Source organism: Pan paniscus, chromosome 15 (genome assembly GCF_029289425.2).
Source record: "Pan paniscus chromosome 15, NHGRI_mPanPan1-v2.0_pri, whole genome shotgun sequence".
In the NCBI taxonomy this organism is placed as follows: domain Eukaryota; kingdom Metazoa; phylum Chordata; class Mammalia; order Primates; family Hominidae; genus Pan; species Pan paniscus.
The window spans coordinates 66164314-66180723 of NC_073264.2; the positions used below are offsets into that span (position 1 = coordinate 66164314).

The 16410-nt window shown below is 45.2% G+C and overlaps 2 protein-coding genes across 5 annotated transcripts in view; one reads left to right on the plus strand and one right to left on the minus strand.

Annotated features, from left to right (window-relative positions):
• FNTB (farnesyltransferase, CAAX box, beta) overlaps positions 1-10045 on the plus strand; it is a 79008-nt gene extending 68963 nt beyond the window's left edge. For 2 of the 3 annotated variants that reach the window (XM_008977771.5, XM_014347593.4), the window contains exons 10-12: positions 920-1031; positions 2270-2384; positions 8576-10045. In XM_008977771.5, the coding sequence (XP_008976019.2) occupies positions 920-1031; positions 2270-2384; positions 8576-8707 (359 nt within the window). In that variant the 3' untranslated portion in view covers positions 8708-10045. The remainder of the gene's footprint in view (positions 1-919; positions 1032-2269; positions 2385-8575) is intronic. The other variant, XM_063596249.1, reaches the window with a different exon arrangement.
• MAX (MYC associated factor X) overlaps positions 1-16410 on the minus strand; it is a 103091-nt gene that overhangs the window by 50919 nt on the left and 35762 nt on the right. The window lies entirely within an intron of this gene.

Here is a 16410-nt window from a genome sequence, read left to right on the forward strand (position 1 = left end):
AAAGACTGGAAGAAAGAACAATTAGCTTTCAGGTGCCATTTACCAATTGTTGGGCATCCTTTTTTTAAAAATGATTTATTGTCAGGCATCTTTTAGCCCAGGTATCAAAGTATAAAATTGACCAAGGACTTAATGTACATCCTATATGTATATATATTTTTAATCGATTTCTATGCAGATGTTTTTGCACACCTGTCTGTGATTTGTCCCTCCTTCCCACTTGATAACTGTGTGGCCCACAGAATTCTTTGACCATAGTGATTGGACTTCAGAGTGAAGAAGTCCAGTTGCTTGTCAGTACCTTAGTAGTATTACCAGAATACCCAGTTTTTGCTAGGGTATCATATGATGCAGGACGGCAGTTACTAGTAATGTTTCTTAGGTAAATTCTTTGAGCTGAGAGACAAGTTAGAGAATTCCCTTTGGAGATCAATTAAATTTAGGCTTAGAAAAGCAGAAGAAACAGACTTTATTACCCATTAAGAGTTCTCTGAGCTAATCAGTCTGGTTAACAAGTTATAGAGATATGCTAGAGGGAATGTCTCTTGAAGTCCAGGGTAGAGTTATGGACCAAGTTGGGAGCAGCTACCGAGGTCAGTCTGGGAAGGTAAGCTAAACAGCTAGGCTGGTTCACTGCCTGCCAGAGATGTGGTTGAGGATCACCATCCACGTTAACAGGGTGCATTTCAAGAAAGTGAAAGTGCCACTTTGAATTGCTGCTCTTTGACACATGTCAAAGTTCAGGAGAAGGGACATGCTGTGCGTAGGACATGGGGAAGATAGCAGTTGTACCAAGAATGAATGGAAGAGGAAGGGGAGCAGGAAACCTTGACTATTCCCCCAGGTGAAAAAGTGGAATTAGGTCATTGATACTTGGCTGGATCTGCCGGGCCCTTACTGACCCTTTGCCCTTCAACAGGTGACCCTGCCCTTAGCATGAGCCACTGGATGTTCCATCAGCAGGCCCTGCAGGAGTACATCCTGATGTGCTGCCAGTGCCCTGCGGGGGGGCTTCTGGATAAACCTGGCAAGTGAGTGTTTTCTCTCTGGGGAGGGAAGGGAGAGGGGAGGAGAGAGCAGAGGGGCATGCACCCCAGGCCTACTCAGAGCCAGATCTCAAGAGCAGAGGTGTCACCTTCAGCACCTGCATAGCGCTAGGTTGTATGGGAAAAAGCACCCAGTTGGGAGCACCCCTTGAGGCCATTGATCCTGGCACCTCCAGCTGCCCGTCTTGTCCCCCAGCTTGCATGCAACCCCCTCCCCCAGACAGGGAAACAGATTGCTGGGTAGATAACTTCTTTTTTAAAAAAAAAAAAACAAAAAAAAACAAACAAAAAAACTGATCTAAATAGAATAGGATACAGGATTTTAAAACCCCTCAGTGTTGTAGAGACTGTAATCATGACAACTATTATAGAGTGGATTAAATGATTAAGCTCAAATCTGAGATGGCTTATGTGTTATAAAAAGAAAAAGGGAAATAAAATAAGTCCTCTCACCTTTGTTACCCACCCTCTGTCTCCCCCAACCCCAGCACACGTCCTGCTGCTCTTGGCATCCAGGGGAAGGCCTGGTCCCGCAATTTATCAGGAAGAATGTGGCCCATTTCTAGATACTTAGGTATTTTTCTAGAGAAGTATATCAATTTATCATTAGTACTGCCCCTGGAGAGCCCTTTCCAGAAGACAGCTGGAGAGACTGACTTTAAAATTACAGTTTCCTTTAATAGTTTAAGGTAAAAAAGAAAGAAAAGAAAAAAAATACAGTTCCCACTGCTGGGCAGGGCTGGAGGATGGGGCTTTTATTTTATTGTATTTTACTTTTTTGAGACAGGGTCTCACCCTGTCACCCAGGCTGGAGTGCAGTGTCACAATCATGGCTCACTGCAGCCTTCACCTCTTGGGCTCGAGTGATCCTTCTGCTTCAGCCTCCCAAGTAACTGGAATTACAGGCATCGGCCACCACACCTAGCTAATTTTTAATTTTTTGTAGAGACGGGGTCTCCCATGTTGCCCAAGTTGGTTTTGAACTCCTGGCCTCAAACCGTTCTCTTGCCTCAGCCTCCTGCGTGCTGGGATTATGGGTGTGAGCCACTGTGCTCAGCCAGTGGGGCTTTAAATAACACTGCTGGGAAAACCATGCCTCCTCTAGCCACATGGAGGATGGGGGGGACGTGTGATTGCACCAGTGGTCTCTGAATTGGTGTGGCTACATTTGTAGATGTGTGCGGAGCAGAGGAGCGCCTGCTCAGAGCTGCCTGTCCTTACAGGTCGCGTGATTTCTACCACACCTGCTACTGCCTGAGCGGCCTGTCCATAGCCCAGCACTTCGGCAGCGGAGCCATGTTGCATGATGTGGTCCTGGGTGTGCCCGAAAACGCTCTGGTAAGGCGGGTGCAGGGCTTCACACCCCTTCTCCACAGGGATCTCGCGGACAGAAGGCTTTCCAAGCAAGCAGAACTGGCTCTGCATTTCCTGTGTGGACAGGCGGAAGCTTGTGGTCCCTCTGCCCTTCGAGCTGTGCAGCCGTTAGTGAGGATGTGACCACAGAGGAGACGCACCTCTGGGCAAGCTCAGGGTTCCAGATGGGCGGTCTGATCTGTCAAAGAGCTGTTGTGCCTTTATCCCAGGGCTGAGGACCTAGCCCACTGCTGGTATTAGCTTCCCCTAGAGGTGGCCACAGTTACGTGTCACTCTGAGGCTGTGAGTCCCAGCAGGCTCGTGATAGCACTGCAGCCATGTGGCACTGGCTGTACAGCCTGCCGCGTCTCTCCCAGAGGCTCAGCTTAGATGCCATCTCTTCAGAGAATGAGATCCCCAGAACGCTCTGCCTCAGCGCCTTGTTCATATTCTTTGTAGTACTTTACTCAGTTGGTGTGTTGTTTAATGTGTGTTTGTCTGCTTTCCTGAAAAAACAATAGCCCTGTGAGGGCAGGATGCTCACTGCTGCAGCCAGCTGAGGACAACCCGGAGGTGCTCTGAGCCTAGACGTGAGCCTGGACATGAATCCAATGGAGACTGTCCCCAGTGATCAAATCACAGGGCCCATGCAGACTGTCATGAATTTTTGTGTGCAGTTCCCTACTCTTACTAAGCCCTACTTCCAGTGTAAACATGGCCTGCTGCTACCATCTAGGTCACTGCCTTATTTTCTCATCTGTGTCGTTGTAACCTTCCTTTTTTGTTTAAAAAAAATTTTTAATTTTTAATTTTTTTTTGTGAGACAAAGTCTCACTCTGTCACCCAGGCTGGAGTGCAGTGGCATGATATTGGCTCACTGCAACCTCCACCTCCCAGGTTCAAGCAATTCTCGTGCCTCAGCCTCCTGAGTAGCTGGGATTACAGGCATGCACCACCACACCCAGCTAATTTTTGTATTTTTAGTAGAGACAGGGTTTCCCCATGTTGGCCAGGCTGGTCTCAAACTCCTGGCCTCAAGTGATATGCCCGCCTCGGCCTCCCAAGGTGCCAGGATTACATGTGTGAGCCACCACGCCTGGCCCCATCTTTGTTTCTTTTAATTGGGAAACATTTCAAATGGAAGAAACACAAATGGCCAATAGATAGTTGAAAAGATGCTCAACCTCATTCTTAATCAGAAAAACAACCACCCAGCTTTTCCAGGCCCTAATTATTTCCCCCTATTTGCCTCTTATGTAGCTCTCTTCCAATTTTTTTTCCTCCCTCCTTCTCCAGAGGTAACCCTGTCCCAAATTTGACATGTATCATGCCTGTGGATGTTTTTGTGCTATTGCTACATACATATGTATCTATAAGCAATATATAGTTTTTTATAAGCAATATAACAGTTGCTTGCATGTTTTCAAACTTTTTGTAATGGTACCTACTGTACCAGTCATTCTGCATTGCTTTTTCCACTTGCCATTGTATTTTTGAGGTTTATCTGTTTTCACATGTGTTGCTCCAGTTTATTCATTTTAACTATTATATGATACTCCCTTGTATAAATGTACCCCAGTGTATTTCTCTGTTCTCCTGCTAGTTATCAATTTTTTGCTATTACAGTGTTGCAGTGAACGTTGTGGTATCTGTCTCATTGGGTTCACATGTTAGAATGTCTCCAGGAGGGGACCTGCTGGGTTGAAGGGGACACATATTGTCATCTTTGATAGATAGCTCTGTAACTGCTCCCCAGTGTGGTTGTGTAAGATGAATCAATCCATAGTCAGACCTTTTCCTTTTTGCCAATTTGATGGGTGTGAAATGGTATTTGTTTGATTTTGTGTTTTCCTGATTACTGGTGAGGTTGAGAATATTTTCAAATGTTTGTTGGCCATTTGTGTTGTCTTCTGTGAATTGCCTGCCAGTTCATATTCTGTGCTCATTTTCTTACTGATGGGTAACTTCAGTTGTTTTCCCTTAAGTATTTATAGTTCTCTGTATATTTTTAATACTAATCTTCTGTCAGTTACATGTGTGTAGTGAATATCTTCCAGCTTGTGACTTGTCTTTTCATTTTGTGACCCTGATTTGCGTTGCTATAAGAGAATACCTGAGACTAGGTAATGTATAAAGACAAGAGGTTTATTTAGCTCATGGTTCTATAGACTGAGAAATTCAAGGGCATGGCTCTGGCTTCTGGCAAGGGTTGTGCTGCATTATAACATGTGGAAATCAAAGGGGAAGCCAACCCATGCAAACAGAGGAGAGCCTGAGAGCATCCTGGCTTTATAACAGCCTACCCTTGCAGGAACTAACCCATTACCTCAAGGACTAATCCAGACTCCCCAGAGCAAGAGTGAGAGCTCACGCACTACTGCAAGAACAGCACCAAGGCACTCCTGAGGGATCCACCCCTCAAACCCAACACATTCCACAAACCCCACCTCTCAACATAGCCACCTTGGGGATCAGATTTCAACATTAATTTTTGTGGGGACAAATAAACCACATCCAAACCATAGCATTTTGTTTTTAGTGTTTTTTTGTTAAATAGAAGATTTTAGGCCAGATATGGTGGTTCGCACCTGTAAACCTAGCACCTTGGGAGGCTGAGGTGGGAGAATCGCTTGAGCCCAGGTAGTTAAGGCTGCAGTGAGCTCTGTTTGCTCCAGTCTGGGAGATAGAGTGAGACCCTGCCCCCAGCACCCCTTCCCCACAAAAATATTTTAATATTTTAATTTTGAAGTGGTCAAATCTATTTGTCTTTTCTGTCATTCAGGGGTTTGTTTTTGGGGGAGGGTAGGTGAGGATTAATTTAAGGAATCTCTACCATTTTTTGAGGGAAGCAGACAAAAGGAGGCACACATTAAACAAATACATCACAAATTGTGATGCGTGCTATGAAGGGAATGAACAAGGCAATGCAGCAAGTCATTAAGTGTAACTTCTTCTAAATAGTCTAAAGCTTGCTTTTTTAATCTAGATTTTTAATTCTCTTGGATTTGGTTTCTGTGTATGGTGAGGCTTGGATATAATGTTATCTTTTTTCCATATGGATAACCAGTTGACCAGCACCATTTACTGTAGTCTACAACCTTTCCTGCTGATGTGTATCTCATGTGTACCACACCCTCAAGTTTCCATACATGAAGGGGCCCTGTTTCTGGACTCTCTATTTTGTTCCTTTGGTCTGTTTGCCTATCTGCACTCTTTTAAGCAAGTCTGAAAACAGGTAGGCAAGTCCGGTCTGCCTTGTTGTTTTTCTTCGAAATTGCCTTGGCTATTCTTTGCCTTTTGCTTTTTCCTGTGAATTGTAGGATCAGCCTGTCAAGTTCTAATGGGATTTTTATTGGAATTGCACTACATTTTAGATTAATAGGAGAGAACCAACTTGTTTTTTTTTTTTTCTTCCTGTCTTCCCAGGAGTACAAAGAGAACTGACTTCTTTTCAATATTTAGGCTTCCATTTATGAACATAATTTTTCTTTTCTTTAATGTCTTTCAGTGGTTTTTTTTATAATTTTTTCCATAAAGGACTAGCATTTTTTTTTTTCGGTTAGAGTTATGTCTAATTTACAGTTTTCATGTCTCTTGTGACTGGAATCTTTTCTTATTTTCAGTTTTGTAACTGTTTGTTACTAGTGTATAGAAATGCTAATAATATTTATAAATCTTGTGTCCAGCCACCTTGTTGAACTCTTAATAGTTTTAAGTTTGTCTAAGTTAGTTTCCATTTTATTTTTCTTGCCTTGTATTGTTGGGTAAGATCCCCACATAGTGCTGACTAAAGGTAGTAGAGGGCATTCCTCTCTTGCTCCTGATTGTAATGGGAAGGCTTTTTATAATCTGATCATTAAGCATGATGTTTACTGTAGGGTTGTGATAGTTACATTATATCAAGTTAGTGATATTCACTTTTATTCCTGATTTGCTAGGTTGTTTTTGTTAGTTTCAGTCATAAGGTAGTGTTAAATTTTATTGAATGCTTTCTCCACATCTGATTTTTCTTCTTTAATATGATATGTTTCATTAATATTCTGATGTTAAGCCTTATATTCCCAGGATAAGCCCTTCTTGGTCATAGTAGAGACAGTGTGTCTGTGTCTGTGTGTTTTGTTCAGTATACTGCTGGATTCAGTTTGCCAGTATGTTTGCCTAGTACTTTTATTTAGGATTTTTTTGCATGTGCATTCATAAGAAAGATTGATCTAAAATTTTATTGTATTGTCCTTTTCCAGTGTTTCAGGATAATATCATAGCCTCATAAAATTAAATGGGTAGCTTCCTGCACCTCTTACCTTTTTTCTTTTTCTTTTCTTTTTCAGAGACATGATCTCACTCTGTCACTCATGCTGGAGTGCAGTGCTGTGATCATAGCTCACTGCAGCCTGGAACTCCTGGGCTCAAGCTATCCTCCTGCCTTAGCCTCCCAAGTAGCAGGAACTACAGGTGCACACCACCAGAACCTGCTAATTTTTAAATTTTTTGTAGAGACAGGGTTTTGCTATGTTGCCTAGTCTGGTCTTGAACTCTTGGCCTCAAGCTATCCTACCTCAGCCACCCAAAGTGCTGGGATTATAGGTGTGAGCCATTGTACCTGGCCCCTGCACTGGCCCCCTTTTTTTTTTCAGTCCTTAAAAGGTTTGTATAGATCAGAGATTATCTGTTTCTTTGTAGGTTTGATACTACTTGCCTGAGAAACCATCTAGGTCTAGTATCTTTTAAGGTATGTGGGGGTGGCAGAATAAGCAATTGTTGTTACTAATTTCTTCATGTAGGCCTTTAAAAATTCCTTAAGTCAATTTTGGCAGTTTTCCTGGTTTTTAAAAATTATTGTTTTATCTGAATTTTTGTATGTTTCAGCATGAGGTTGCTCCTAGTATTCTCTCAAAATTTTTTAAATCTCTCCTGCAGTTGTGTCCCCTCCTTCATTATCCCACAGTGGGAGAATCCTGAATATTGGCCTAGGATTATGCCGTGTCAAATCTAAAGTTTCTTTTGGGTTTCTGTGATGTACTAGAATAACATCTATTTAATTTAAATTTCGTATTTAAATTTTGTTTATATATTTAAATATGATCTGACAGCCTTACTACATATTAGGGTTGTGGTCCTTTTTTCTTTTTCTTTTTTTTTTTTTTTTTGAGACAGAGTCTTGCTGTTGCCCAGGTTAGAGTGCAGTGGCACAATCTTGGCTCACTGCAACCTCCACCTCCCGGGTTCAAGCAATTCTCCTGCTTCAGGCTCCCAACTAGCTGGGATTACAGACACTCACCATCATGCCCGGCTAATTTTTGTAGAGACGGGGTTTCACCATCTTGGCCAGGCTGGTCTTGAACTCCTGACCTCGGGTGATCCATCCACCTCGGCCTCCCAAAATGCTGGGATTACAGGCATGAGCCACCGCGTCCGGCCCCCTTTTTCTTGATTATAAATGTAAATACATGTTTATTGTTTTAATAATTGGGATACATAAAATATAAAAAAGAAAATGAAAAACAATCATATCACTATTAATATTCTGGTGTGGGTACAATTTTTGCCATTTATATACATCACAGGTACAAATACACTTTTTTAAAAGTTTGAGACCAGGTGTGGTGGCTCACACCTGTAACCCCAGCACTTTGGGAGGCCGAGGCGGGTGGATCACCTGAGGTCAGGAGTTCGAGACCAGCCGGACCAACATGGTGAAACCCTGTCTCTACTAAAAATACAAAAATTACCCAGGCGTGGTGGCTCACACCTGTAATCCCAGCTACTCAGGAGGCTGAGGCAGGAGAATTGCTTGAACACAGGAGGCAGAGGTTGCAGTGAGCTAAGATCGTGTCATTGCACTCCAGCCTGGGCAACAGAGCAAGACTCTCTCAAAAAAAAAAAAAAAAAAACTGTTTGAGATAGTATTGTACATACTGTTTTCTCACATAATATGTTGTAAGTATTTGCCTATATCATTAAATATTTAAATGCGTGTTTATAATGGCTGTATATTAACCTGTGTCCCATGTACTAGATAGTTTTAGCAAATACACCATTTTTGAACCTTTGGGCTTTGTGTGTATCTCTGATTCCTTATACTAAATTCTTAGAAGTGCCTTTCATGGAGCAAAGGATGTGTTATGTTTTCAAGGACCACCGGGGTGATTAACTGGCACCTTTTCTTCTCTTTGCAGCAGCCCACTCACCCAGTGTACAACATTGGACCAGACAAGGTGATCCAGGCCACTACATACTTTCTACAGAAGCCAGTCCCAGGTTTTGAGGAGCTTAAGGATGAGACATCGGCAGAGCCTGCAACCGACTAGAGGACCTGGGTCCCGGCAGCTCTTTGCTCACCCATCTCCCCAGTCAGACAAGGTTTATATGTTTCAATACATACTGCATTCTGTGCTACACAAGCCTTAGCCTCAGTGGAGCTGTGGTTCTCTTGGTACTTTCTTGTCAAACAAAACCAATGGCTCTGGGTTTGGAGAACACAGTGGCTGGTTTTAAAAATTCTTTCCACACCTGTCAAACCAAAAATCTATCAGCCCACGTGGTGTGGTTGGTGAACAGTGCACGCCAGGAGGAAGCAGTCCCTCCTCACCAGCTCTCCAGCCAGGACGATCACACAGAGATGAATGGCATCTGAGTATTACGGCATCCAGAGCCACTGCTGACTGCCACTTGCACGCCACCATTCAGTCACCAGACTGGGTGCCCTCCAATGGGTGGAATAAGTCTGCTTCATGCCAAGGCTGGGCTTTGGGTCCCACCAAGATGAGTTCTCTGTAAGACTGTGGTGGGGTTGCACCAGGAGGTGCCTCTGCCTCTCGACTTGCACCCTGGTCATTTGTAAGGGAAAAGAGCTGGAGGTGGGGAGAGAAAGATCTCCTTCAGTTGGGAATCCTTCCACTTCAACACTGGAGAACTGAGCCTTGCATCTCTCCAGGGTCCAAGGCCATGCTTGGTGCACAGGCAAGACTTGCTTCAGTCCCAGGTGTGGTGACTTAGACCTAGGAAACCAATTATGAGTGGAAAGTGAACCTCTAGTTCAACTGTGCCAGAGGAAACAGCCCTCCAGTGCCCACCTGCCTCACTCCTCCCTATCATGTACCGTGAAAACCCCCTCTGATGGCCTCAAGGCAGTGCCTGCAGGCCGAGGCCCTTCTGGGGGTTTCTATCTTTCTTCCACCAGACTCCAAGCCCACTCTCCTCCAAGACTGTGTTGTCTTTTCTCACCAAGAGTATTAACACTACTACGTCTTTCACCTTAATTTATGACTCAGGATTTATTCACGTCCTGCCCACTCTAGGCTCACAGGAATAAAATCAAGTGCTAGACACACTGGCTGCTACTAAGGCACTAGCCTCTGTAGCTGGTGGTGGCAGCATGGGGTGCCGCCCAGCGTGCTGGGTCCTGGCAGTGCCTCTGCTGTGCTGCACATTGAGCCCTTTCTCGGTCAGTGGAGTATCAAGTTGGGCCATCTGTCTACTGACCTGGCCTTCATGTAAGCAGCTGTGGGCTGCGGGCAGACAGGAGCTCAGAGATGCAGCATGAGGCGCTTAGAAAAACCTGGCCATTTGCTGCCTCTAATTCCCTTTTGCTTTGACATATTGGGCTATGTATTACCTCCTTGAAATAATAAAAGAATAACATTTTCTATGATGTCTCTTATTTGTGATCTGTACCAAGAAAATGCCCAATGGTAGGAGCTACTAAAGGTTGCTCAGGGATCGTCAGTCTCCTGTGTGCAGGATTCCAGACTGTTCATATCGGTGGTGACAGAGGAGTGACCGAGTTCCATCCTCACATGCTGTCTCCTCCAGTAGAGGAAGCCGTGGGCCTAACAGAGAGTGGGAAGAGTTGTTTTCCAAGCTCCCTGGGGTAATTCGGTATGCTATGTCCCAGCCCTCCACACACTGCACTTCATGGTCTGTCTCCAACAGACAGCAAGGACTGAGCCTAGTAGCCCCAGAGCAGGCTGACTTAGCAAGGGTGGGTGGATGTCTGGCCAGAGGCAGGGGCTGTCACAGGGACAGGCTGGAACTCTGTGGCCACTTGGCTTTCCCTTCCTCTGGCGAGAGACCCTCTCCCATGGGAGGCCAAGAACATGGATGTCCTGTGGCCTGACCCTCTTGGAGGGGAGAGAAGATGGTGTCCTTAGAGGGCACCCAAATCCATGTAAATAAGCCAAATGCACATCCAGGAATGTAATTCCTGCCCCCTGTGCTATTTTTGCCCTGTTAACAAAGGTTTGCACTGCAAGGCAACATATTGAAATGCATCCTTTCCATCACTATAACAAAAGGCAAAATCCTCTCAGCACTAGGAGCCTCAAGGTATTGTGAGATTAATTGCAGTAATAATTAGTGTGGTTAATAGAAGGGATTGCTTCAGTCTGAACTGGCTTTTTACCAAGAAGGAGGGATCTGAGTTGGGCCCCAAAGGGTAGGTAAAGTTAGTCTGGGTAGAGAAGAGAAAGGGTTATTTCAGGAGAGTTTACACTGGCATATCCATGAGACATCCTTTTCCAGAGGGTTTCCTGACAGCCCTCAAGGTGAGTCCTAGAGATTTGTCTATTCACTCATTTGAGATAGGATCTTGCTCAAATGCACCCAGGCTGGAGTGCAGTGGCACAATCATGGCTCACTGCAGCCTCAACCTCCTGGGCTCAGAAGATCTTCCTGCCTTAGCTAGGACCTCCCAAGTAGCTAGGACCACAGGTGCACACCACCACAGCTAGCTAATTTTTGTATTTTTTATAGAAATGGGGTTTCACCACGTTGCCCAAGCTGGTCTCGAGCTCCTGGGCTCAAGCGATCTTCCCGCCTCAGCCTCCCAAAGTGCTGAGATTACGGGTGTGAGCCACCGCACCTTTGGAGAGATTTATTATGTGACTCCTTGAGTAGAAGACATTTATGTAGCATTCAAGGTGGATGACCCCAAATACTTTCTCCCATCAATAAACACAAAACTAATACAGATCTCTGTATCCAGGTGGGCTCCAGTTTCACCCTTAGACCCACCTTGAACACCAGATAAGTTGGGAAGCCTGCCAGACCCTACAGGGAGCGGAGCATAAAGAGAACTTCATGGATAATCAGGATAATCAGGGATAATCAGGAGATAATAATACCAGTAAACAATAGTTCCACACTGCTCTCCCTTCTTGCTATTATTGAGCATTCTTCCATATCTTTCATGACTGGGATGCTTTTCATGTAATATTAGTGTCAAGTGACAAATAGTAAGGATTGGACCAAGCATTCTAGTTGCCCACACACACTGCTTGGTGGCATTTACTGCCTTTGAATAGGAAGGAAAGTATAATATGATTTAAGACACCATTGCAACTGGTAGAAAACTTGACCCAAACTGGCTTTTGAAGCAAAAGAGGCAATCTGTTGACTCAAACTGCAGAGTCCAGGAATTAGGCTGGTCCTATTAGGTTCCTCACCCTCCCTCCATCTTTCTACATTAGCCTCAATCTCAGGCTCTCCATGGGGTTGTAAAATGGCAGCACCAATAGCTCCAGACCCTACATCCTGTTGGGGTCAGGTTCAGCAGACAGGCACACTTGGTTCCACCCCAGCCTTCCTTCCAGCGAGTATCATTGTGTTTCACTGGCTTCAACCAAACTAAGTGCCTTTCCAAGAAGCAGTCCAATGGCTTGGAGAATACAGTGCACCAATTGGCCGAAGTCTTGGTCACATGCCTCTCCCATGAGAGGGAAATGAGGCTTCATTAGAAGCACGTAGTTTTTGGGAACGGGGAAGGAACAAAGCTCCAAATGCAAATTAGGATTGTTGCCAAAGGGGTAAATGGATGCTAGAGAGGCAAATGGCCATTGCTCTCAAACAGTGGATTATTACTGGGATAGAAGCCTGTAGGGACACTGTTGGCATCCATGCCACTCCTCCCCACCTGTGGCAGCCAAAAAGTTTGCCAGGGCTTGCTGCCCTCCTACCTCCAGGCCCAGGCCCTGACTGGCTAAGCCAATAATTTTCATTTATCTCGCTTTGCCCCAGTAATTTGTTCAGGTTGGGAGTAACTCAGGCTTAAGTCAGTCAGCATGATTTGTCCTTGCCCCAGTGATCAATTCAGAGCACAAGCATGTGACCTAAAATAGTCTAAAGAGAGAGACGTCGTGGACACTGTATGACAGGGGGAAAAGCAGCTCTTTCCTATTAGGGGATGGTAGAATGTGTGGCCTGGGCCTCCTCTAACCATTTTTCTACCTAGAAGGAAACCAGCATGAGAAGCCAGCACACACATATGCTCTGAGACTGAGAAACATGGCCCTGATCACATGGCTCCCGAGGCCCACGTGGCCTCTGGATTTTCAGTTATATGAGACAATGCGAGTTGGACTTACTATTACCTGCAACTGAAAGCAACCTAATACAGTCATGTCACTTAATGACGAGGATACACCCTGAGAAAAGCAGTCAGGTGATCTCGTCATTGTGTGAACATCATGGAGTGCACTTACACAGACCTAGATGGCCTAGCCTACCGCACACCTAGGCTAGATGGGGTAGCCTGTTGCTCCTAGGCTACAAACCTGTGCAGCTTGTCACCGTACTGGATACTGTAGGCAACTGGAACACAGTGGTAAGTATTTGTGAATCTAAACATGGAAAAGGTACAGTAAAAATACAGTATTATGATCTCACGGGACCACTGTCGTACATGCATTCTGTTGTTAACCAAAACATTATGTGGCGTGACTATATACAAAACTCTACCACCAATTAGCCCCAAGACCAAGGCTTTACCTGCTGCTTAAAAAGTGCTGACCACTCTTGCCTCATCTGCTCAAACAATAACCCCTAAGACAGTCCCTCCTGTTCTACCGCCTCTCATTTGATCCTTGACTCACCTTGTAAGGTGGGTGAAGCAGGCGTATTACCTGCCTTTTACAACTGGAGAAACAGGTTGGAGAGCTTACGTAAATCACCCAAGGTTTCCCAGCTGTCAAGTGGTGGTGCCTGAGCCCGAGCCCGTATCTGCTGCCTCCAAAGCCCATGCCCTTCCACCACCACAGGCCTCTGAAGGAAGGTGAGAGGTCTCGGGGAATAGGGGGCACTGGTGAAACATGCTTGGTTTACCTCTAGGCTGGATGACTGAGGCCCTGAATACCAGCTGCCATCTGTCACTAGGTCAGGGATGGTGACAGCAAATAGGGCAGGCCCCTCACCCTTCTAATGAGGTCTCCACTTGCCGCCAAGTGTGTGGCCACACCAGTGCAGTGTGATGCCATGTGGCTCAGTGAGGCCGTGATGAGTCCGTCTTCCCAGGAGCTGACCTGACAGCAGCCAGCTTTCTCCAACCTGGCCCAGGCACATCTAACAGGTTCCTGCACATCCTCACACTTTCCTGCAGTAACCCTCCTTGCCTCTGTTTTCCACCAGCTGGGGAACTGGGGCCAGGTGGCCTCACGTTCCTCCCTCCCGCTTCTCTGGCACATCCAAGAACAAAACCAGGCAGGGCAGGGACAGGGCGCTCATCATTAGCCCAGCTTAATGGAAACTTTCCCTTGCCCTCTGCTCCCCCTGAGGAAATACAGCGCTTACAAAATAACAATAAGAAAAATGCATGGCCGGGTGTGGTGGCTCACGCCTGTAATCCCAACACTTTGGGAGGCCAAGACAGGCAGATCACCTAAGGTTGGGAGTTCATGACCAGCCTGACCAACATGGAGAAACCCCGTCTCTACTAAAAATACAAAATTAGCCGCGCGTGGTGGTGCATACCTGTAATCCTAGCTACTCGGGAGGCTTAGAGGCTTAGGTAGGAGAATCGCTTGAACCCAGGAGGCAGAGGTTGTGGTGAGCTGAGATTGCACCCTTGCACTCCAGCCTGGGCAACAAAAGTGAAATTCCATCTCAAAAAAAAAAAAAAAAAAACAATGTATTTTTTAGGTCGGGTGGGATGGCTCATGACTGTAATCCCAACACTTTGGGAGGCCAAGGCTGGAAGATCACTTGAACTCAGGAGTTTGAGACCAGCCTGAGCGACATAGCTACACTCTGTCTCTACAAAAATTAAAAAAAAAAAAAAAAAATTAGTTGGATGCGGTGGCACACACCTGTGCTCACAGCTACTTGGGAGGCTAAAATGGGGGGGTCACTTGAGCCTGAGAAGTAAAGGCTGCAGTAAGCCATGATTGTGCCACTGTACTCCAGCCTGGGTGACACAGCAAGACCCTGTCTTAAAAAAAAAAAAAAAAAAAGCATTTTAAAAAATAAACATTTTGGAATAGTTTGAGATTGACAGAAAAATTGCAAAGATAGTACACAGAGTTCCCACAGACCCATTAGTCAGTTTTCCCTATTAACATCTTCCACTAATAGGTGGCATTTGCCATAATGAATGAACCAATTTTGATACATTACTAACAAAAGTCCATACCTTATTTGAATTCCCCTAGTTTTTACCTAATGGCCTTTTTCTGTCCCAAGATCCCACCCAGGACACTACATTACACTGAGCTGTCATGTCTCATGTCTCCTTAGACTCCGCTTGGTTTTGACGGTTTCTCATTCTTTCCTTGTTTTTGATGACTTTGACAGTTTTGAAAAGTATGGCCAGGTATTTTGTAGAACATCCCTCAGGTGGGATTTGTTTGATGTTATCCTTATGACTAGATGGGGTTATGTTTTTTTTTTTTTCCAAGAGACAGTGTCTTGCTCTGTCGCCCAGGCTAGAGTACAGTGGATCATGGCTCACTGCAGCCTCAACCTCCTGGGCTCAAGCAATCCTCCTGGTCAGCTTCCTGAGTAGGTGGGACCACAGGCACACACCACCATGTGCAGCTAATTACATTTTTTTTTTTTTTTTTTTTTTGGTAGAGGCAGGCTCTTGCTATGTTGCCCAGGCTGGTCTTGAACTGCTAGACTTAAGCAATCATCCTCCCTTGGCCTCCCAAAGTGCTATGATTACAGGCATGAGCCACCGTGCCCAGACCATGCGTAACAGTTTTTTGGAGGAAGGCCACAGAGGTAAAGTACCATTCTCATCACACATCAAGGATACATACTATCAACCTGCTTTATCATGTTTATGCTGATGTTACCCTTCATCGCCTGGCTGAGGTAGTTTGTCAGGTTCCTCCATAAGGTTACTTTTTGTCCCTTTCTTGAATGTATCCTTTAGAAGGTAGCTACTATATGCAGTCCACGCTTAAGAAGTGGGGAGGTGGCTCACGCCTGTAATCCCAGCACTTTGGCAGGCTGAGGCAGGTGGATCACTTGAGGTCAGGAGTTCGAGACCAGCCTGGCCAACATGATGAAACCCCATAGCAACTAAAAACACAAAAATTAGCCTGGTGTGGTGGCATACACCTGTAATCTCAGCTACTCGAGAAGCTGAGGCAGGAGAATCGCTTGAACCTGGGAGGCGGAGGTTGCAGTGAGCTGAGATTGTGCCACTGCACTCCAACCTGGGTGACAGCGTGAGACTCTGTCTCAAAACAACAAACAGAAGTGGGGAGTTATGCTCCATATGTTTGAAGGCAGAGCACCTGCATAAACTACCCAGAATTCTACATGGGAGATGTTTATTCTCAATTTATTCAACCATTTCTTTCACTATGGACTCGTTTATACTTCATATTATGTTCCAATGCTACATTATTTATTTTGTTGCTCAAATTGTTGCAGTTTTGGCCTTTGGGAGCTTTCTCAGTGGGCTCCTTTGTCTCTTTAACAGACCCCACACTTTCTTACTTTCAATAATAGTGCATTTTTATCATCCCTTTTCTTTCAACGAGTACTGCATGTTGATAATTGTTCACACTATGTAATGGGTACATTTGGGTTCAGTATACTATTCTCTCAACCCTTGATCACACAGTCTTTCCATAAGTATTGCATGTTGGTTACCCCGAGTGTGAGACTTCATTGCTACCTTCTGTACCCATGATGGCCTGGGCTGATGGGACAAAGGAGGCAAGGGGAGGCTGGGCCCTCAGCTACCAGACCAGGGCAGGGCTCAATGTCACAGCTCTGTCAAGGGAGAAGG